A 22,222-nucleotide genomic window follows, 5' to 3' on the forward strand; every position below is an offset into this window, starting at 1 on the left:
CTGCTCGCCGACCGGAAAATTCCTCCCTAAGTTTCCACCCAGGAGGTGTCTGCAAATCAACTCTATCATTAACACTAGAACTCGGCCACGCTACAACACCCTCTGTACACCACAATATTTCTTGGTGCTAGAAATGCCTCTCTGCTGCTAGGCAAAAGGCATGAAAAATGTATTAAATCTTCTCATGATCTTTGAATATGCCTGTCCATATTTGGTTCAAAATCTCATAGATCCACTGGAACCAGTAAAAATTCTGCTGTTCATGCCTCACGGTGAGGCCAACCTATAACATTTGTAAAGCAGTCACACTTCCTGTCGCTGCTCACCAATCATTGTTGGCTTTGTGAGGCACTTCCATGTGCGTTTCAATATATTTATTTCAATATTTTACTTTTTGAAGAATTTTCTTCACATTTTATTTGCAACATGTATTCCTGGTATCTGTTGTCCAGCTCAAACACATCCAGATTACATAGAATTAGATAGATGAAATAGCTCTCTCTTTTCTAGCTAAACATGTACCTTAACTCCAGTATTTGAAAGAATTTTCTGATGCAGTGTCCATTTTCTTTTCCATTTTCCACTTCAGCTGTTCTGCGTTGTATCTGAGTGAAATTACCAATTTAGTGCTCGTTGCATGCTGTGGGGGGCTTTGCAATCATGAGGAGTGAGGTGAATCTCTCCCAAAGCTCCTTTCATAAATTACCTTCAGAGCGTCAAAAGCAGAACACTTTGCTGTGTGGGATTTGTACCAAGGTCTTAGACAGGCCAGCCTTGTCAGCTCCTGGGGCAGAATTTTCTGCCCGTCGGGTGGGCGGGCCCGACCCAATCTCCAGGGGGCGGGGAGCCGATCCCCACCAGAGGACCGAGCCCTGCCCCCTGCTCGCTGACGCCAAATTTCTGCCCCTGCAGTTTGTTTTTATCTGTTTTACATTAAAAAGTAAATCTAACAATGTTTTTAGGAATAACTAGAACACTTAATTTCTGAGCCAAACTCATTTGAAATCCTCCAATTAGATTAATTTCCAAACGATCCCCTTCTCACCAAACGGGAGAAATTCAGCATGTGCCCAAACTTGGTGGCAAGTCCGCTGTGTGCTTGGACCATGTGCTGATCCATGCCAGCCAGAGGCCCAAGCCTAATTCAGCAAGGCAATGTTTATTAATGAGGGCATGAAGAGTCATTGCCATAGGATCATAGACCCAGATCTTCCACCAAGTGGCAATCAGCATCGGATTGCTGGTTCGTGCAAACTTTTCTCCGCCATAAGACTGCTCTGCATTTCTTGCCGGCTCTTTTGAGCCTGGCTCCTCCAGAAATGCGGAGTGCAGCATCCCTCGAAGAGCTCCATTGCAGCGCTATAGACCCAGGGGGGAAGACAGGACACTTTTTTACAGCACTAGTTACCGTATGGTAAGTTTAAATGTCCAGTGTGAATGTTAGTGAATGAATGAATGAATGGGTAGGGTGAGTGAGGTACATGGATGGGTGGGTGCGGTAAATGGGTAAGTGGGTGAGGTGGCAGGTGGATGTATGGTGAGGGTGGGTGAGGTGGTAGGTGTGTAGGTGGCAAATGGGTAAGGTGGCAGGTGGGTAGGGTGATAGGTGGATAGGGTAGCAGGTGGGTGAGGTGGTAGGTGAATAGGGTGATAGAGGGCTACGGTAGAAGGTGGGAGAGGTGGTAGATGGGTAGGATGGTACGTGGGTAGGGTGGCCAATGGGTGAGGTGATTTGGTGGGTGAGTGGGTAGGTGGGACAGGGGGTAGTTGCTACAGGTTGGGGGGGTTAGTTGGGGGATCAGGGGGAGTCAGCGTAAGTGATTAGGAAGTCAGTTCTGTAGTTACCCAGATGTTAGACTAGGATTTTTCTGTCTAATATTTCCTGGATAACTATTCAGGTAAGTCCCACAGAACTGTCGACTGTAGCTCAGAGTTGGAAACTTTTTCAGAGGATTGCAGGGAGCAGGGCAATTGCCCATTGAAAGTTCAGACTTCCTGGGCAATTACCACGGAGTCATTGTGTCGGAACTTCTGCGGGCCCCAAAGCACGTCTTGGGGTTACGCCCAGTCTCCAATGATCCAGACATTTAGAAGATCTGGGCCATGGTCACAGTGTCATTTACGGCACAGAAGCAGACCATTCAGCCCATCGAGTCCATGCCAGCTCCCCCAGAGCAATCCAGTCAGTCCCATGCCCCTGCTCAATCCCCGTAGCACTGCAATTTATTTCCTTTAAGTGCTGATCCAATTTCCTTTCTAAATCATTGATTGGTTGTGCTTCTATACCACTTAGCGTGGGAATAGAGTCACATGCAAACCAGCCTGGGTTTTGGCAGGTTTTTGGTGAACCAAGCTTTCACAATGACAGGAAAATTGTGACTGAGTGAGATCTACCCATAACTTCAGCAGCTAACCAAAAATATATTGAACTATTTAAAGAGGACCTGTTTAAAAAATACAAAAAAAGGCACTCACCAAAGATGGCTACCACCAGTCACCTGATGTCTATTTTTAAATTGGCCACTTTTCTGAAAAGTTCCTATATGGATTGCACTGCAGGCCTGCCCTGACATGTTGCATGGGATTCCACACCTGGGGGGTAGGGGGATGGTGTCAAGGTCCACTTCAATCAGGAACTCTTGAAAGGAAGGCAACTGTAATTCTGTCAAGACATTGGGAACTGCTAACCAGTCAGCTACCCAACAGACATTCAAAACCCCCTGTGGAGGATTGAAATAACCCCATCTCCCATTGGTTTCTACTATATTGAAATGTGTCAAATGTTTCTGAGATGAAAGATCAAAAATGCGATTACTTGCTCAACAACAATGACTGCAAGACCTACTGGCTGGGAGTCAGAGCAGAGCAGACCTGCGGGAGACAGTCAGGAGCTGAGGAGCGCCTATAAATACAGACCGGGTATTTGAGTGAGGCCTACTTTGCTGGAAGTCGGAGCAGAGTGGGCCTGCGGGAGACAGTCAGGAGTTGAAGAGCACACTGTTTCAGCTGCTGGGAAGCTGCAGCCGAGGAAAAAGAAAAAAAAGCAACTGTGATGTCACAGGAAGCTAGTAAGTTGATTGGCTGGCAAGTGATCAGTTAAAGTTGTCAGTGGTACTAGCACTCAATAAACACAGTGGGTAGAACTTTCCCCCCGTCAGGGAGGTTGTGTGTGGGTGGACACGGGCGGGCGAAGACCAGATTGGTACCCCCGATGGGGTCTGTGCCGCCATTTTATGTGTGCGGGCAAATTAAGGCCCGCCCAGCGTGACGTGCGCCCGGAAGCGCTGTGCGCTCCCTGTGCTGGCAGGGATAGGGGGGTTCCCTGAGCCAGGAGTGTGCTCTTTCGCGCATGCACACGAAAGAGCGCATAAATCTCCCTGAGGCACAGAGGTGCTTCGGGGAGATTAGCTTAAAGTTTCTAAAGTTTAATAAAGGAGAAAAAAATCTTTAGACCATGTCCCCTCATGTGAAACTGTCACATGAGCCAGAACATATGTATTAATTTTATGAAAAATTTTTGCAAGATTTCAAAAACATTCATGAAACCTCATCCTGCCCATGGATGAGGTTCCATGAAAAATGCAAAGGCCGCCTGGGCTCTTCGCCTGCCCAGAAACCTTAAGGCTGGACGGGCAACTTTCTCAATAGGATTAATTAATTAATTAATGCTTTAACAGGCCTTTGATAGTTTGGCGGTCGCGCAGCCGACTCGGCTGTGTGCCCGCCGAGCTGAAAATCTAAATGGCACGCGGTGTCGCCGGGCCACACGCCCAACGTTGCCCCATGTCATTTTATACCTTGGCGAGCAGGGCCTGCCCCCACTCCCCAGTAAATTGTAGCATACATGGAAGAAAATAATTAAAGTAAATTAACTAAATAACAAGTTAGAGTGGCGGGACAGGTGTTATGTTGCAGCTGTGAGATGTGGGAGCTTTTGGACGCCAAAGCGATCCATGACAAACATGTCTGCAGGAAATGTAAGCAGCTTGAGGAATTCTGGATTAGGATTATTGATCTGGAAGCCAAAATGCAGACGCAGCACAATATAAAGGAGGGGGAGAAATACCTGGATACTTTGTTCAAGAAGACAGTCACACCTCTTAGAAGAGGGACATCTGTTTTGGCCAGCAGTGAGGGACAGGAGGTTGTGACTGTCAGCGAGGCAGGTAATGGGACCGAGCAGACAGTAGGGGAGGAGCCTCAGGCTTTGCAATTGTCAAACAGGTTTGAGGTGCTCACAACCTGTGTGGATGAAAGCGAAGTCTGTAAGGTGGATGAGCTGGCTGGCCATGGCACTGTGGTACAGGAAGCCATTAAAGCGGGCGGAGCAAAAAGGAATGTAGTGGTAGTATAGTATAGTATAGTGAGGGGGATTGATACTGTTCTGTGCAGCAAAGAACAAGATTCCAGATGGTTATGTTGCCTGCCCGGTGCCAGGGTTCAGGACATCTGCTCAGGGCTGGAGGGGAACTTGCAGTGGGAGGGGGAGGATCCAGTTGTTGTGGTCCATGTAGGTACCAATGACATAGGTAGAACAAGAAAAGAGGTTCTGCAAAGTCAGTATGAGGAGCTAAGTACCAAATTAAGAAGCAGAACCCCAAAGGTAATAACCTTTGGATTATTACCTGGGTCCCACGCAAATTGGCATAGGACAAATAAGATTAGAGAGACGAATGTGTGGCTCAAAGACTGTTGTGGAAGAACTGGGTTCTGGTTTGTGGGACACTGGCACCAGCACTGGGGAAAGTGGGGGCTGTACCGCTGGGACGGTTTACATCTGAACCATGCTGGGGTGAGTGTCCTCGCAAATCACATAACTAGGTAAGTAGAGAGGGATTTAAACTAAACAAGAGAGGTGAGTTATCAAGCTTGGTGTCGTCAAGACAGGAGACCAAAATAGTAATATGAGAAATGAGGGTCATAGAATGGCAGGAAGGGACAGAGAGAAAAAAAACTAAGAATACATCAGCAGTCAAGACTAGAGTTACAAAGATAACAAAAAGACAAAACTGAAGGCTCTCTATCTGAATGCACATAGCATTCACAACAAAGTAAATGAATTGATGGCCCACATTGAAGTAAATAAATATGATCTGATCGCAATTACGGAGAAGTGGCTGCAGGACGGCGAAGATTGGGTTCTTAATATTGAAGAGTACATGACATTCAAGAAAAATAGGAAGCTAGGGAAAGGTGGAGGGGGAGAACTGTTAATCAAAGAGGCCATTGGTGCAATAGTTAGAGATGACCTTGGTTCAGGAGATCAGGATGTAGAATTGGTTTGGATGGAGATGAGGAATAGTAGGGGAAATAAGTTATTAGTGGGAGTGGTCTACAGGCCCCCTAACAGTAGCCACAGTAAAAGACAAAGTATTCAAGAGAAAATATTGTGTGCTTGTGGTAAAGGGATGGTAATAATCATGGGCGATTTTAATCGACACATAAACTGGAAAAAACAGGTTGGCAGAAGTAGCCTGGATGAGGAGTTCTTAGAATGCTTTTGAGATAGTTTCTTAGAGCAGCATGTTCTGGAACCAACCAGAGAGCAGGTTATATTAGATTTGGTATTGTGTAATGTGACAGGATTAATTAATGACCTCAGAGTAAAGGCACCACTAGGTAACAGCAACCACAATATGATTGAATTTTACATCCAGTTTGAAAGGGAGAAGAGCGGGTCTAAGAATAGTATCTTAAACTTAAAACAAAAACAAAAATACCTGGAAAAACTCAACAGGTCTGGCAGCATCTGCGGAGAGAAGCACAGTTAACGTTTCGAGTCCGAATGACCCTTCAACAAAACTAAGTAAAAATAGAAGAGAGGTGAAATATAAGCTGGTTGGTCTTAAACTTAAATAAGGGCAACTATGTGGGGATGAAAGCTGAGCTAGCTGAAGTGAACTGGGAAACTAGGCTAGAGGATAGATCAATAGAAAAGCAGTAGCAGACATTTCAGGGGATACTTCAGAACAAGTACATCCCTACTAAAAAGAAAAGTTCTAAGGGGAGGACCCACCATCCGTGGTTAAAGATGTTAAGGAAAGCATCAAACGTAAGGAAAAAGCATACAACTCCACAAAGATGAGTGGCAGGATAGATGATTGAACAGAATTTAAAGAATGGCAGAGAATGGCTAAAAGGTTAATCAGGAGAAAGAAATTAGAGTATGAGAGGAAGCTAGCTAGAAATGTAAAAATGGATAGCAAGAGTTTCTACAGGTATTTAAAAATGAAAAGAGTAAGTAAAATAAGTGTTGGTCCTCTAGAGAGTGACAGTAGGGAGTTAATAGTTAATGAAATCAACAAATATTTTGCTTCTATGTTCACGATGGAGGATACAAAAAACATTCCAGTAACAGCTGCCAGTCAGGAGGTGAGTGGGAGAAAGGAACTTGGTGAAATTGAAATCACTAGGGAAACAGTACTGAGCAAATTGATGGAGCTGCAGGCTGGTAAATCTCTGGATCCCGATGGACTACATCCTCGGGTCTTAAAAGAGGTGGCTAATGAGGTAGTCGATACGCTGGTGTTAATTTTCCAAAATTTGCTAGATTCTGGAAAGGTTCCATCAGATTGGAAAGTAGCAAATATAACCCCTTTATTCAAGAAGGGAGGGAGGCAGAAAACTAGAAACTATAGGCCAGTTGGCTTGATGTCTGTCGTGTGGAAGTTGTTAGAATCGATCATTAAGGAGGTTATAGCTGGCCACTTAGAAGAACTCAAGGCAATAGGGAAGAGTCAGCTTGGTTTTGTGAAAGGAAAACCATGTTAAACCAATTTATTGGAGTTTTTTGAAGGAGTAACATGCACAGTGGATAAAAGGGAGCCTGTAGATGTACTGTACTTGGATTTCCAGAAGGCATTTGACAAGGTGCCACATCAAAGATTATTACAGAAAATAAAAGTGCATGGTGTTGGGCCTAACATATTAGCACATTAGCATGGATAGAAGATTGGCTGGCTGGCCGAAAGAAGGGAATATGCATAAATGGGTCTTTTTCTGATTGGCAGGATGTGATGAGTGGGGTCCCACAGGGGTCTGAACTGGGGCCTCAACTTTTTACGATTTACATCAATGACTTAGATGAGGGGGGTGAAGACATGGTAGTTAAATTTGCAGATGGCACAAAGATAAGTAGGGAAGTATATTGTGAAGAGGACATGAGGAGGCTGCAGATGGATATAGATTGGTCGAGTACATGGGCAAAGATCTGGCAAATGAAGTTTAATGTGGGAAAATGTAAAGTTGTTCATTTTGACAGGCAGAACAAAAAAGCAGAGTATTATGCAGAATGGAGAATGGCTGCATAATTCTGAGGTGCAGAGGAATCTAGGTGTTCTAGTACATGAGTCACAAAAGTTAGTACGCAGGTACAGAAAGTAATTAAGAAGGCTAATGGAATGCCATTCTTTATCACGAGAGGGCTTGAACATAAAAGTAAGGATGTTATGCTTCAGTTATACAGGGTATTGGTGAGACCACACCTCGAATACTGTGTGCAGTTTTGGTCTCCTAATTTAAGGAAGGATGTAAATGCATTGAAGGTGGTTCAAAGGATGTTTACTAGGTTTATACCTGGAATGAGTGGGTTGTCTTATGAGGAAAGGTTGGACAGACTGGGCTTGTTTCCACTGGAGATTAGAAGAGTGAGGGGTGATTTGATTGAAGAATACAAGATCCTGAATGGCCTTCACAAGGTGGATGTTGAAAGGATGTTTCCTCTTGGGAAGAACTAGGGGGCACTGTTTTAAAATTAGGGGACGCCCTTTTAGGACAGAGATGAGGAGAATTTTTTTCCCTCACAGGGTTGTGTGACTTTGGAATTCTCTGCTTCAGATGGTGGTGGAGGCAGAGTCATTGAATATTTTTAAGGCAGAGCTAGGTAAATTCTTGTTAGGCAAGGGAATCAAAGGTTATCAGGGTTAGATGGGAACATAGAAATCAAAACACAAGATCATCAGCCATGATCTTATTGAATGGCAGAGCAGGCTGGAGGGACCAAATGGTCTACTCCTGTTCCTATTTCTTATGTTCTCTTGTAAGACATGTTAATTGAATTCCTTCTTGGAATACACAGACAGGAGGTATAATAATTGGTTTTGCCAAGCCAGAAACAGAGTGAGAAGTCATCTTGGAAAAACTGTTGAAAGAAGCAATAAGGAATCTCTCTCAGACTGCCCTCTCTCCCTCTGAAGTTAAGATTGTCCCCAACAAAATTCAGTTACCTGAGCCTCAATTCAACTTCAGGATTTTAAAGGAAACCAGCTAACTTCAAATGGCTGCAACGTTCAACAATTTATGCCTCAAGGACAAGCAAAGGACTTAATTGTATATTCTTTTAACTTTTATTTGGACGGTAACTTTTCATACTTCTGAGATAGGTATGTGTGCATGCGTGTGTGTGTGTCGTTGCATCTTTTATTATTTTTCTTGGCTTGAGTGACTAATAAACTTACTCTTTCTTTGACTGACGAAAACCTGATTTGATTGACTCCTTATTAAAAAGCAAATGCATTTGGATTGGAAAAGGCATCTATGAGGAAAAGAAACAAAACCATTGTTGCAACCAACCGAGGGGGCCGAATAAAGGGGAGCCTTTATTTACCCAGATGTAACACAAACAAACAGTTTTGTTTGCTTTCATAGTCATCTTACCTGGTGTCAACCTATAAAATACTACACTTATTAAAGAACAAAAAAAAATCTTCGAAATGCTACTTCTCCCCTTCTAATATTTCATACCGCCCCATCAAGGGTAACAGATACATGGGAATACCACCACCTGGAAGTTCTCATCCACGCCACTCACCATCCTGACTTGGAACTATATCGCTGTTCCTTCACTGTTGCTGGGTCAAAATCCTGGAACTTCCTCTCTAACAGCACTGTGTGTGTACCTACACCACATGGACTGCAGTGGTTCAAGAAGGCAGCTCACCACCATCTTCTCAAGGGAAATTAGGGATGCGTAATAAATGCTGGCCTACCCAGCAATGCCCACATCCTATAAATTAATTAAAAAGAAAAGTGGAACTTGATAGGACACATCTGGGTAATATTCCACATTGTTGGTAGGTGTTAATGTTGTAACTGTGCTGGAACAACTTGGCTAAGATTGGCATCTGTGATGGGGGGGGGCCTCATTTTTAAGTATGCCTGGTGCTGCTACTGGTATGCTCTCCTACACTTCTCATTGAATCAGGATTGATCCTTGCACTTGATGGTAATGGTGGAGTGAGGGCTTGACCATGAGGTTACAGCTTGTGGTTTTATACAATTCCGCTTCTCCAGATGGCCCACAGAACCTCATGGATGCTCAGTTTTGAGTTGCTAGATCTGTCCTGAGTCTATCCAATTGAGCACAGTGACAGTGCCACACAACACAATGGAGGGTATCCTCAGTGTGTAGATAGACATCATCTCCAAAAAACTGTATGTTGGTCACTCCTACCAATACTGTCAAAGAGAGATGCATCTGCAACATGCAGATAGGTGAGGACAAGGTCAAGTAGGTTTTTCCCTCTTGTTGGTTCTCTCACCATCTGCTATAAGCCCGGTTGGGCAGATATCTCCTTCAGGACTCAGCCAGCTCAGTCAGTAGTTGTGCTACTGAGCCTTTCTAGGTAATGGACATTCAAGTTCCCCACCCAGAGTACTCTCTGTGCCTTTGCTACCCTCAGTGCTTCTTCCAAGTGGCGTTCAACATGGAAGTGTACTGATTCATCAGCTGAGAGAAGGCAGTAGATGGTAATCAGCAGGAGGCTTCTTGCTGGTGTTTGACCTGATGCCATGAGACTTCATTAGGTCGGGATATTGAGGACTTCCAGGACCATTCTCTCATGACTATATACCACCCAATTTTGGTACAAATGTTAGTGAGGAGGACTTTGCAAGATTGACTGGACACGGTGTGCCTTTGTCATTTCCTGTGCCTATGTAAATGCAAGGTAAGTCCATTTGCTTTTATTCTTATTTGACTTTTCTGTATCAGTTTGACCCATCTGTATGGCTTGTTAGGCCATTTCAGAGGGTAGTTAAGAGTCAACCACATTGTGCGTGTCTAGAATCACATTTAGGCCAGACCAGGTAAACATGGCAGCTTTCCTTCCCGATGCATTTTTATGTAATCTAGTAGATTTATGATCATTGTTAATGAGACTAGGTTTGTATTGCAGATTTATTAAATAATTTAATTTAAATTCCACCAGCTGTGATGGCAGGATCTGAACTCATGTCTCATGTGGCGGAATTGGCCCAGATTTGCACTAAGTGCACTAGTAGGCGGAAAAAACAATGTTTTACCCGTTGGCCGCAATGGCAGTTTCTCATATCATATCATCCCAATCCTACTGCATTAATTATGCATTCCCAGGAAACACGGCATTTTGATCACAGGCGGGCTCCGATTCACCCGCCACACCATCACCTCATTGCTTCATCACGTCAGGTGCCACATTTTAAGTATAGTCACGTGCATACCTCTCAGTGCTTCCAGCCCAGGACTGCTGCAGTGAAAACATGGCCCCAAAAGGCAAGAAGACTGCAGCCACCAAGTTTAGTGCTGCATCCCTCAAGCGCCTTTTGGATGCCCTGGAGGCCTACTGTGATGCCCTCTATCCCCGATCTGGCTGCAGGAGGGTCAGCAACATTACCACTCCGGAGATGATGGTGATCAGTGCCAATGCTGCACAGAAGAGGTTGGTCATCCAATGCAGATAGAGAATGAATGATCTCATCCATGGAGCCAGGGTATGGCAACCATCTCATCACTCTAAATACACACACTCAAGCCCATCACTCATTCTCTCACACAGATCCTCACATCTCCATCTGGCCTCATCTCCTCTGGAGACTGCCACCTCAGCCCTCACCATCTTGCGGCCACTTGCACAGATCAACATGAGCCCCCCCGCACGCACCCTGGGATACCCCCCTTCCCCAGTACAGCCCTCGCCCTGCAGCCGTTTTCCTTGCCTGAGGCCATCTCTCCTCCTTCCCCAAGCAAGCCATAGCCTGGTAGCTGTTGAAAAGCCTTATGGCTGGTCTGGTAGGTAGAGCTGTCCGTGAGCTCCGCTAAAAGTGATGTGGTGCTGTCTGTGAAGCCTGACGCTGATGACTCTAATTGCTGCCTGAAGCAAGATAGGCAAAAAACACCTTGAAGTCCCGAGCGAAGTGCAGCCTGCCAAGTGCATGCCTTATATATGCTGTTGTGAAACATGGCAGCACGATCGTTCTCTGACGATCCAGCGTGGGGGGATGATTCTGTTGGGCTGGGCTTCTAATGATATGCAGAAGTATTACAATGAGGTTCTCAATGTCGGACGTCGTGAAACCGATATTTGATCCTCTCGCTCATGCCGCCAAACACGCCCAATGCCAGCAGGCAGGGAAAATTCCTCCCTAGCTTTCTGGATTATTAACCTAGTAATATTACCACTCTGCTACCATCCACCTTGTTGTGTTCTGCTTCTCTATGTTTTTCTTTCCACCTTTTCTTTATGGAGAATGCTGTTATGTGGTATGGGGGGGAAACGAGCCTCCAATGGCTGCAGATTGGATGTGCAACAGGAGTTGTGTGTCCCTCAGGGGCTCCTTTTCCTTTCCATTCCCTCCCCCAATCACGTATCCTTCATCCTACTCCCATTGCCTCTCTTTCAGTTTCCCATTAGCCATTCAACTTGCTGCAAGCCACTCAACCCCATCACTACCTGTGAATACAGTGATCAGTCACTTGATATTGAAAAGAGAGACATGCTGCCAAAGCTTTTTGCCTTGCACACACCAGGACAAATGCAAGAATGCTGAATTTCAAACAATCACAACAATTTATACAACAGGAGAAAAAGATGCTGATTGGTTGGCAAGTCGGATCTAGTTGGACGAGGATTTGCCATGGAGAAAGCAACAGCTCAACAGATAGTAAAAATAGATAATAAGAGTTTCTACAGGGTTTGAGAAAGGAAAAGAGTAAGGAAAGTGAGCGTTAGTCCTCTAGAGAGTGAGCCTGGGGAGTTAATAATGGAAAATAAGGAAATGGCAGATGAATTGAACAATTGAACAGATGTTTTGTCTGTCTTCCCTGTAGAAAATACAAATAACACCCCAGAAATAATTGTGAATCAGGAGGTGAAAGGGAGGGAGGAACTTAAAACAATTGCAGTCACCAGGGAAGCGGTACTGCGAAAATTATGAGAACTGAAAGTTGACAAGTCCCCAGGTCCTGATGGATTTCATCCTAGAGTCTTAAAATATCTACCAATAGTAGATACAATGGTTTCAATTTTCCAAAATTCCCTAGATTCTGGAAAGGTGTCATTAGATTGGAAAATGGTGAATGTGACTCTTCTATTCAAAAAATGAGGGAGACAGAAAGCAGGAAACTACAGGCCATTTAGCTTAATATCAATCATAGGGAAAATGCTAGAATCTATTATTAAGGAGTTCATAGCGGGGCACTTAGAAAATCTCTATGCAATCAGGCAGAGTCAACATGGTTTTGTGAAAGGGAAATCATGTTTGACTAACTTATTGGAGTTCTTGAGGAAGTAACAAGCAACGTAGATAATGGGGAACCTGTGGATGCACTGTACTAAGATTTCCCAAATGCATTTGACAAGGTGCTACATCAAAGTTGGTACACAAAATAAAAGTTCATGATGTAGGTGGTAACATATTAACATGGATAGAGGAATGGTTAGCTAACAGGAAACAGAGAGTAGACATAGAGGTGCATGGAAGGGCCGAGCCTGACGTAGAGGGCCTGAGGGGCCTGAGAGTGTGGGTGGAAGGGCAGAGCAATGAAGGGCCCATCTTCGTGGGCACTTTTTCCTGAGGCAGACTGGCCAAGCCAGGAGATTACCTGACTCCCCTTACCCGTTTCGAGGATGAAAATCCAAGCCAAGGAGTCTGGAAAGGGATATAGACAGGTAAAGTGAGTGGGCAAAAATTTGGCAGATGAAGCATAATGTGGGAAAATGTGAAATTGTCCAGTCTGGCAGGAAGAATAGAAAAGCAATATACTATTTAAATGGAGAGAGATTGCAAAATTCTGAGGTACAGAGGGATCAGGTTGTCCGGATACATGAATCACAAGAAGTTTGCATTCAGATACAGTAAGTGACTAGGAAGGCAAATGGAATGTTGGTGTTTATTGCAAGGGGAATGGAATATAAAAGTAGGGATGCTTTGCTACAGTGATACAGGGCATTGGTGGGACCACATCTAGAGTACTGTGTACAGTTTTGGTCCCTTATTTGAGAAAGGATATAAATGCATCAGAAGCAACTCAGAGAAGGTTCACCAGACTGACACTTGTGATGTGGGGGAGGTTATCTTATGAGGGAAGGTTGGATAGGCTGGGCCTATATCCATCGGAGTTTAGAAGAATGAGAGGTGATCTTATTGAAACATATAAGATTTTGAGGGGCTTGACAGGATGGATGTTGAAAGCATGTTTCCTCATGTGGGAGAGACTAGAACTAACGGACACATTTTAAAAATAAGGGGTCTCCCATTTAATACAGAAGGCTAGAGACCTCCTTAACTGTTTTTAAAATTCATTCACAGGATGTGGGTGTCTCTAGTAATGTCAGAATTTATTGCCCACCCTGAATTGTCTTTATAAAGGTGGTGATGAGTCACCTTCTTCAATACAGCTGAGTGGCTTTTCTAGGCCATTTCAGGGGCAGTTAAGAGTCAGTCACTCTGTTGTTGGTCTGGAGTCACATATAGGCCAGCCCGGGTAAGGATGCCAGATTTCCTTTTGCAAAGCCAATTAGTTAACCAGATGGATCTTTAGGTCAATCCGACAGTTTCATGGTCACCAATACCAATATTAACTTCAACCAGCTTCCCTCGACCTAACCTTCCTATCTGCTTACCTCAAAAAAAGTTCTGTTTGCTTTAAAATTCAACTTGGTTTTATATCAATTTAATATGAAGGGGGGAAAAAACCCTTTCCACCTTTCTTTCTTTCTGTCTTTCTCTTTCCTCTCATTAATCAAGGGAGTCACAAAATAGTGAGCCTTGTTTAGGAACTCTGAAGATGGTTCAAATGCTGTATCAAAAGAAATCTTACAATGCAATTTACTCCACTGCCCTACAGGACCATGAAGAGTAGGGTGAGAGCAGGGATGGGGACAGTGCCAATGCCAAAGTCATGGCTCAAAGAAAATATCTTAAAAATTTGTATTAAATAACTTAAGCCTAGATTTACTGGACTGTGTTATTTTAATGGCAACTTGAAAATTACTGGCTTCACTTTGAAGCTGTGGCTACTTTACAGCCACTGGAATGGCTGTCTTTTATTTAATTATTTTATTGTAAATCATGCAATAACCAGATGTAAATTGCTGTTCAGTTTGCATTTAAAAAATAAAAATTGAGTGCTTGCTTACAAAAACTTTTCACAGACGTCAGGGGTGGATAAGAGGTGAAGGATTGGGCAGAAGATCACAATGCTTTAAATTGACAACAGTAAATAAATAACAAGTTTGAAAATCTTGCCTTAAAGCTTATTATGGTCTAATTGGAAACCAGCCAGGAAAACAAAACAGCAATGGACTTCTCATCATTTGAATTCTAGTCAGTTGAAAGTGGAAATATGTAAATTTGTAAATTTTAGATTAAGATTTAAAACATCTAACTTAGTATCATTTCTTACCTTTTACAGAGTTGCATCCCCTAGGATTTGGGATTCCTTTATCGCAAGTCATCCTCAATGACTGTGCACGCAAGAAGAAGCAGGACGCAGTGAAGGAAGGCCGGAGAGACTGCCTAGACTTGGAGACAACAGTAATGAGATTTCGGGCCAAGAAGCAACATAAACATTTGTATGATAGTGATGCATTCCTGCAGTCAACATCAGAAATTGTAAATGAACCGCTCTCTCCAACCTTTATGGATAATCTTTCCAGAGGCCACAGACGGGTATGTAATTTTTCCAATGTGTGACAGCAATTTGGACAAGATAATAAATACCCATATTAGTGATAAATACGCCAACAAATAGTGTAATAGCCTAGGATAAGCCCTGATGATTCAACAATTACAGAAAGCCTATACCTTCTCATTGGGCACTGGAATTTTTATTTAAGAATGCTATTAAGTCAAGGATATTTGCTATTAACATGTTGTATTACTGAAATGAGTTTCCCATGACATCCATGATGATGTTTTCTGACCTCTTAAGTGTTGCAAAGAGGGAATAAGCAACATGCACGGATGAATCATGTTGCATGAATTTTCTTGGAGAGTGAGACTCCCTTTCAAGTGTATTTTCTTCACTTTCCATTGTTTGTTCTCTTCAGACCACCATGTACCATCTGCAACCAAGATAATCCAAAGATTACCAGCATCTAGGTTTCTAACAATGAGAGCAGAAGCTAAGAGTTGCAGGAATTAGTTGCAATGATTCCTGCTCCTGTGGTGAAGCACGTGATCTCATTTATGACTTCACTGCAGAAGCATCTGTGGTCTGAACCCATAGTTTAAAATGCTGTTATAACTTACTAAGGCTCCAAATTGCTGTGCTATTATTTAAGTCCTCGCTAATTAGAGTGGTAAGAGCAGTAGGCGGCCATGTTACTGTGTTTCACACTGGAACACAGAAAGAATGTGAACATAAAGAGATCACGGAATTTTTAAAAAAAATCATTACAGGAAGAATATGGAATGTAGAAGGTAATATACGATGAATTGGTAACTATGCTTGTGATTTCCTTCTTAGTATAGTGGTTAGTATCCCTACTTGTCATGTGGGAGACTGGGGTTCAATTCCTTGATTGGACTCTGTCTTTGGGGGTTGGTTAGCTCAGTTGGCTGGACAGCTGATTTGTGATGCAGAGTGTACACCGACAGTGTGGGTTCAATTCCTGTACCAGCTGAGGTCATCCGTGACCCTGCCTTCTCAACCTCGACCCTTGCCTGAGGTGTGGAGACCCTCAGGTTAAACTCACCACCAATTATCTCTCTCCAATTAGAGCAGCCTATGGTCCTCTTGGACTACAGTTACCTTCATGTCAGCTTAATGCAAGGCCTAAAACAAACACTGCCAAGTCAATTATGCTCTCCCATTCTTCATGAAATGAATTGGCCTAGGATTTTCTTAAAATGCACTTTTGAAAAGTAACTTCTTGCATCAACCAATTCCCACCAGAGGGAGATATGCAGGAGTTTTCTGGGTCTGCTCATTTGCATTCTTCTTGCTGCAGACAGCAGTGTAAAGCTAGAATAATGCTGTGCAGCTTCTGAAAAGATAGTTCAGCAGACTGGGGGACCAACCGGTAAAAAAGCGTCTACGTTTTAACTCCTCTAACAACTTCACTGTATGTGTTACACTTATATAGAACTATGGCCATAAGCATCTGGCATGGCACCTAACCAGACAAGCATAGTGCGCAACTTCACTTGATCACAACTCCTCGTCCTCAGAGGATATTGAAGACAAGATGAACAGACTCTTAACTATCATGGCAGAAGCCGACATGAGATGAGGGCCCTCTCAGTACCACGAGTATTTCCATTGAACATGAGCAGCCGATCAGCCCCCATTTGTAACCCCAACCTGTCCGTGGAAACAGTGTGGGCGAGTGGTTAAATTTGTGAAAACATCTTATTGCCCCTTTCCCGCTAGAAACACAGTGAACACCATTTTGAGTCTGCAGCCGACTAAGTCATAAATGCTTCTACCAGAAAGAGGCAGGTGACTCTTGAATGCATTCAAACAGAAGCTTGATTACACAATGTGATTTTAACAGGGTGGATGGGAAGGCTGACTAGAATTTAGCAGCATAGGAAATGCTGAAACTCTATGCCAAATGTAGAAAATTGTTCCATTAGACATCACTGATACCCTTACATTACTAAGCAAATGTCTTCCATAATTCAATATTTTTGTCAGAGAATATTACTGTTTAAAAATTGATTTTTAAAAATTCCTTCACGAGATGTGGGCATCGCTGGCTAGGCCAGCATTTATTGCCCATCCATAATTTCCTCTGAGAAGGTGGTGCTGAGCTGCCTTCTTGAACCGCTGCAGTCCATGTGGTGTAGGTACACCCACAGTGCTGTTAGGGAGGGAGTTCCAGTGACAGTGAAGGAATGGCGATGTAGTTCCAAGTCAGGATGGTGAGTGACTTGAAGGGGAACTTCCAGGTGGCGGTGTTTTTATGTGTCTGCTGCCCTTGTCCTTCTAGGTGGTAGAAGTCATGGGTTTGGAAGCTGCTGTTGAAGGAGCCTTGGTGAGTTGCTGCAGTGAATCTTGTAGATGGTACACACTGCTGCCACTGTGCTTTAGTGGGGGTGGGAGTGAATGTTGAAGGTGGTGGATGGAGTGCCAATCAAACGGGCTGCTTTGTTCTAGATGGTGTCAAGCTCCTTGAATGTTGTTGGAGCTGCACTCATCCAGGCAAGGGGAGAGTATTCCATCGCACTTCTGACTTGTGCCTTGTAGATGGCAGACAGACTTTGGGGAGCTAGGAGATGAGTTACTCTCTGCTGAATTCCTACCCCCTGACCTGCTCTTGTAGCCACAATATTTATATGGCTGGCCCAGTTCAGTCTCTGGTCAATGGTAACCCCCAGGATGTTGATAGTGGGGGCTTCAGCAATGGTAATGCCATTGAATCTCAAGGGGAGATGGTTGGATTCTCTCTTGTTGGAGATGTCCCACAGGTGCCAGACAATGGCCATGAATATTACTTGCCACTTATCAGCCCAAGCCTGGATGTTGTCCAGGTCTTGCTGCATATGGACACGGATTGCTTCAGTATCTGAGAAGTCGTGAATGGTACTGAACATTGTGCAATAATCAGTGAACTTCTGACCTTATGATGTAGGGAAGGTCATTGATGAAGCAGCTGAAGATGGTTGGGCCTAGGACACCAGCCTGAGGAAGTGGTGGAATATATTGGTATTGTCACTAGACTGATAATCCAGAGACCAAAGTAATGCTCTGAGGACCTGGGTTAGAATCCCACCACGGCAGATGGTGGCATTTAAATTCAATAAAAAACTGGAATTAAAAGTCTAATGATGAACATGAAACCAATGTCGATTGTTGTGAAAACCCATCTGGTTCACTAAAGGAAATCTGCCCTTACCTGGTCTGGCCTACATGTGACTCTAGACCCACAGAAATGTAGTTAACTCATAAAGCCCTCTGAAGAAGGGAAATTATGGATGGGCAATAAATGCTGGCCTAGCCAGTGAAGCTCACATCCCATGAACGAATAAAAAAAAAACAGAGTAACTCTTGCAGTGATGTCCTGGAACTGAGATGATTTACCTCCAGCAACCACAACCATCTTCCTTTGTGCCAAGTATGATATAAAATGAAGATTTACACCATCAGTTCGTTAGCCTGTGGTAGATATGCTACCCTGTTAAGCCTGAGGATCTGAGAACAGAGGAAACATAGCAATTATTTTCAGTTAACCACCATCATAGTCAGACAACATCTTACAAACTATTATTTTAAACTTCTTGTTACAAAACTTATATTTTTTTGTTAGCTCTCACCCTTCTCCCTTCTTCTCTTTGTTCACTGGGGCTCAGTTCTTCTCTCCAGTCTGTCTTTGGCTGTGTTTTCCTTTATACAATAGTTGTGGTTTCCCTTATCCATGACCATTCCATTTGGTTCCTGTTGTTCCACTATCTGGTTCCTGTTGTTCCACTAATCTAGACAAAATATTGACAAGCCCAGACCTTGGTGATCTGAAGGCAGAATACTGTTTTGTGCCTTCAACTGTTCTTCTTAATCATTATTGATACTTGCTCCCCAGTATCCCTGCCTGCCTTGAGTGTTTACTGCTCCGATAAGTACTCACAGCTTTCGCTTTGAATGTTTACTGCTGTCCCAGCACTTGTTGATCCTTTCCGTTATATGAGTACACACTGATCTGAGTGCCCACTTGGTCCAAATGCTCACCAGGCTCAGGCCCACCAATGTTGTATTCTCTGTACTATGCATGCACATTAGCCCACGTCCCATTCCCTAATTTTTCATGAGTTTACATCACCTAACTATTGTTCTCAGTCCTCCTCATCCCTTATTGATTGTTCGCATGTACCCGAAGCCCTTACACACTCTCAAGCTCATACCAAATTGAGACCTCACTTCAATTGTATACTGAGGATTCCCCAGACTAACCCAAAGATACAGGTCATCACTCTCTCCTAACCACATCACGTGATACATTTGCCATCAACATAAAGATAACTGTTTCAGGCTGTCCTAGTGGCAGTAGATGTGGCATAAAAGCTGGGTTATCAGGCAGAGAGAACCACAACTCCTCTTATGGTGCAATAAGGATTTCTGCATTCCTTCTTTCATTGCTGTTTTATTTAAAGCAACTATTCTGGATTACATTGGGAGATTGTTGAGACTTGTGAATCCCAGTTTCATACTTGTTGTGGGGTGGCTGAGTTGGTACTATGGATAGAGTTGATCAGCAAACACTTTTTATGTAGAAAACATTCTGTTTATTTACAAAGGTACTCAACAGCAACTCATGTGTGCCTTCACATCAAACCCTATCTCCATACTACTGGCTACTTACTACAGACTACTGACTACAGAGGTAGCTCGTGCTACTCTTCTATTGGTTACACAAGATCATGTGATCTTCCTTTATAACATTCTTCTTAAAGGTATACTACAGATTAGATAAAACCATAATTACCATATCCCTCCCCCTTTACTCAGAAATGCATTTTATATTTACCATTACAATTTTCACTTATTTCACTTTGGTCCTTCTCCAAAGTTCTTCACAAGTACCGTCTCTCCCACATAAATTTCCTCTCACGACTATGCCTGTCATGTCTAGTTTTCTGATTTTCCTGACTCCTTTCCACCTTCCCCCGTAAATTCGGCATTATCAAGTTCAATCTCATCCTGAGACGGCGTTTCATCAATGACACCTGTTATGTGAAAGGTGGTCCTATAATGGAAAAGAAAACATGCTAGCTTGGTTGCTATGGAATCTCCAGTTAACTTTTTCATGTCTGACTTGAATGTTTGAACTGCCCTTTCGGGCACTCCATTTGAGGAAGGGTGGTATGGTGAAGTTTTCACATGAGTGATACCGTTGAGGCTGATAAACCGTTGAAACTCAGCACTCGTAAATGCCGTGCCGTCATCAGAAACAACTACTTCTGGTAGTCCCTTAATGGCAAAACTCTGACGTGGCTTCTTAAATATAGCAGAAGATGTTGGTGGCTTCACCTCATATGTGTCCATCTGTTTTGAGTGGGCATCAACCATGAGCAGAAACATTGTTCCCATGAAAGCTCCAACATAGTCAATGTGTAATCGCACCCATAGTCTCCTGGCCGCTCCCAAGGGTGTAACGGATCTGTTGAAGCTAACTTTTGCAGTTGCTGACAATGCACACAATTCTTCACTAAACTCTCTATTTCTCCATCCATCCCAGGCCACATAGATAGCTGCGTGCTATGGTCCTCATTCAGGATATTCCTGTATGTGTACAGTGTAGTTCAATTAACAATGACTTTCTTCTCTTTGGAGGAACTATCACTTGTGCTTCCCACAATAAGATACCACCCTGGCTGGTTATTTCATATCTTCTGTTGAAGTACAGTTTCATTTTGTCAGATACGGGCTCTTGTGACCAACCATGAAGCATTTATTCTCGTAGTTGAGATAGGACTGAGTCCCAACTTGTCCAGTCTCAGATGTTTCGAGCACACCAGCGTGGAATCTAAGAAATTTAACAATAAAACAAGTTCTTGTGGAACTGGGACATCCTCATCATTTCCTTGTAAAGGCAAATGACTAAGGGTGTCGGCGTTTGCGATTTGATTTCCAGGCTTATGTACAAAAGTATACTCATATGCTGCAGGATTAAAGCCCCATCATTATGTTCTTGTTGAGGCTATGGGTCGCATAGCCTTGTCTTCGCTGAACAATCCTAGCAATGCCTTGTGGTCTGAAACGATAGTAAAATAACGGCCGTGTACGTACTGGTGAAATTTCTTGACACCAAAGATGATTAACAGGCCTCCTTTTTCTATCTGAGTATCGCTTTTCTGCTGTCGTGAGCGTTCTTGATACATATCCTATAGGCTGTTCCATGCCATTGTCCATCCGGTGGTAGAGCATTGCTCCCACTCCATAGGGGGATGCGTCACATGTCAACACCAATTCTTTCCTCTGGTCATAATGCACTAATAGGTTGGACGAATGCAACAATTGTTTCACCTTTATGAAAGCTTCTTTCTGGGGTGCCTCCCAAGACCAATGTTGGTTCTTCTAGGGGAGATAATGCAGGGGGGCAGGACTGTAGACAAATTGTAAAGAACCACCCATAATAGTTGATCACTCCTTGGAATGATTTGAGCTCTGAGTGTTCTTTGGCGTAGGTGCCTCTCTTATGGCTCTCACTTTCTCCTCAACCATGTGGATGTCCTGTGAATTTGCCTGTTGACCCAAATAGATTACCTCCCTTGCTTGGAACGTGCACTTTTCTTTTTTTAAACACACTCCAACCTGGAAGAAACGTTTTAAGGCTACTTCTAAGTTTGCCAAATGCTCTTTTTCAGTGAATCCTGTCACCAGAACTTTGTCTAAATAGACTACAACCTGGGGTGGCCCCTGCAGTAAACTTTCCATTGTTCTTTGGGAGATGGCGTAAGCTGAGGAGGTGCTGAAAGGCAATCGAGTATATTGGTATACCCCTTTGTGGGTATTAATTGCAACAAATTCCTGGAAAGTATCATCTAACTCTAGTTGTTGATAAGCATGACTCATATCAAGATTCGTGTAGGTGGTTCCACCTGCCAGCTTGGCATACAGGGTCTTTGATTTTTGATATGGGCTGTTTGTCTGGCGTTGCCACTTTATTACCCGTCAATTTGTAATCTCCACAAATTCAGACGCTTTGGTCGGGTTTAAGGACGGGGACTGTGGGCGCTGCCCATCCTGAGAACTGCACAGGTTGTATAATGCCCAGTTTCTCTAAGCTGTCCAGTTCAGTGTTGACCTTTTCCCGCAGTGTAAGGTACTGGCCTTGCCTTCATGAATTGGGAGGTTGCCTCTGGATCCACATGAATTTTTGTTTGCCACCTCTGGATCTTCCCAAATTTGTCCTCGAAGACTATAGCGTATTTTTGTAGTAGCTCTGGTAACCCACTTGCTCTTAATTGGAAAATTTCAGCCTATTCTAACTTAATCTCCTTTAGCCAGTTTCACCCAGGAGGC

At 43.5% G+C, this 22,222-nt stretch overlaps 1 protein-coding gene across 3 annotated transcripts in view; it reads left to right on the forward strand.

The window, feature by feature from the left end:
• The window catches only part of arhgap36 (Rho GTPase activating protein 36), a 310,907-nt gene that overhangs the window by 234,867 nt on the left and 53,818 nt on the right, over positions 1-22,222 (forward strand). For all 3 annotated transcript variants that reach the window (XM_078547031.1, XM_078547030.1, XM_078547032.1), the window contains exon 4: positions 14,672-14,928. In XM_078547031.1, the coding sequence (XP_078403157.1) occupies positions 14,672-14,928 (257 nt within the window). The remainder of the gene's footprint in view (positions 1-14,671; positions 14,929-22,222) is intronic.

This window comes from Cetorhinus maximus, chromosome 8 (assembly GCF_964194155.1).
Source record: "Cetorhinus maximus chromosome 8, sCetMax3.hap1.1, whole genome shotgun sequence".
NCBI lineage: Eukaryota > Metazoa > Chordata > Chondrichthyes > Lamniformes > Cetorhinidae > Cetorhinus > Cetorhinus maximus.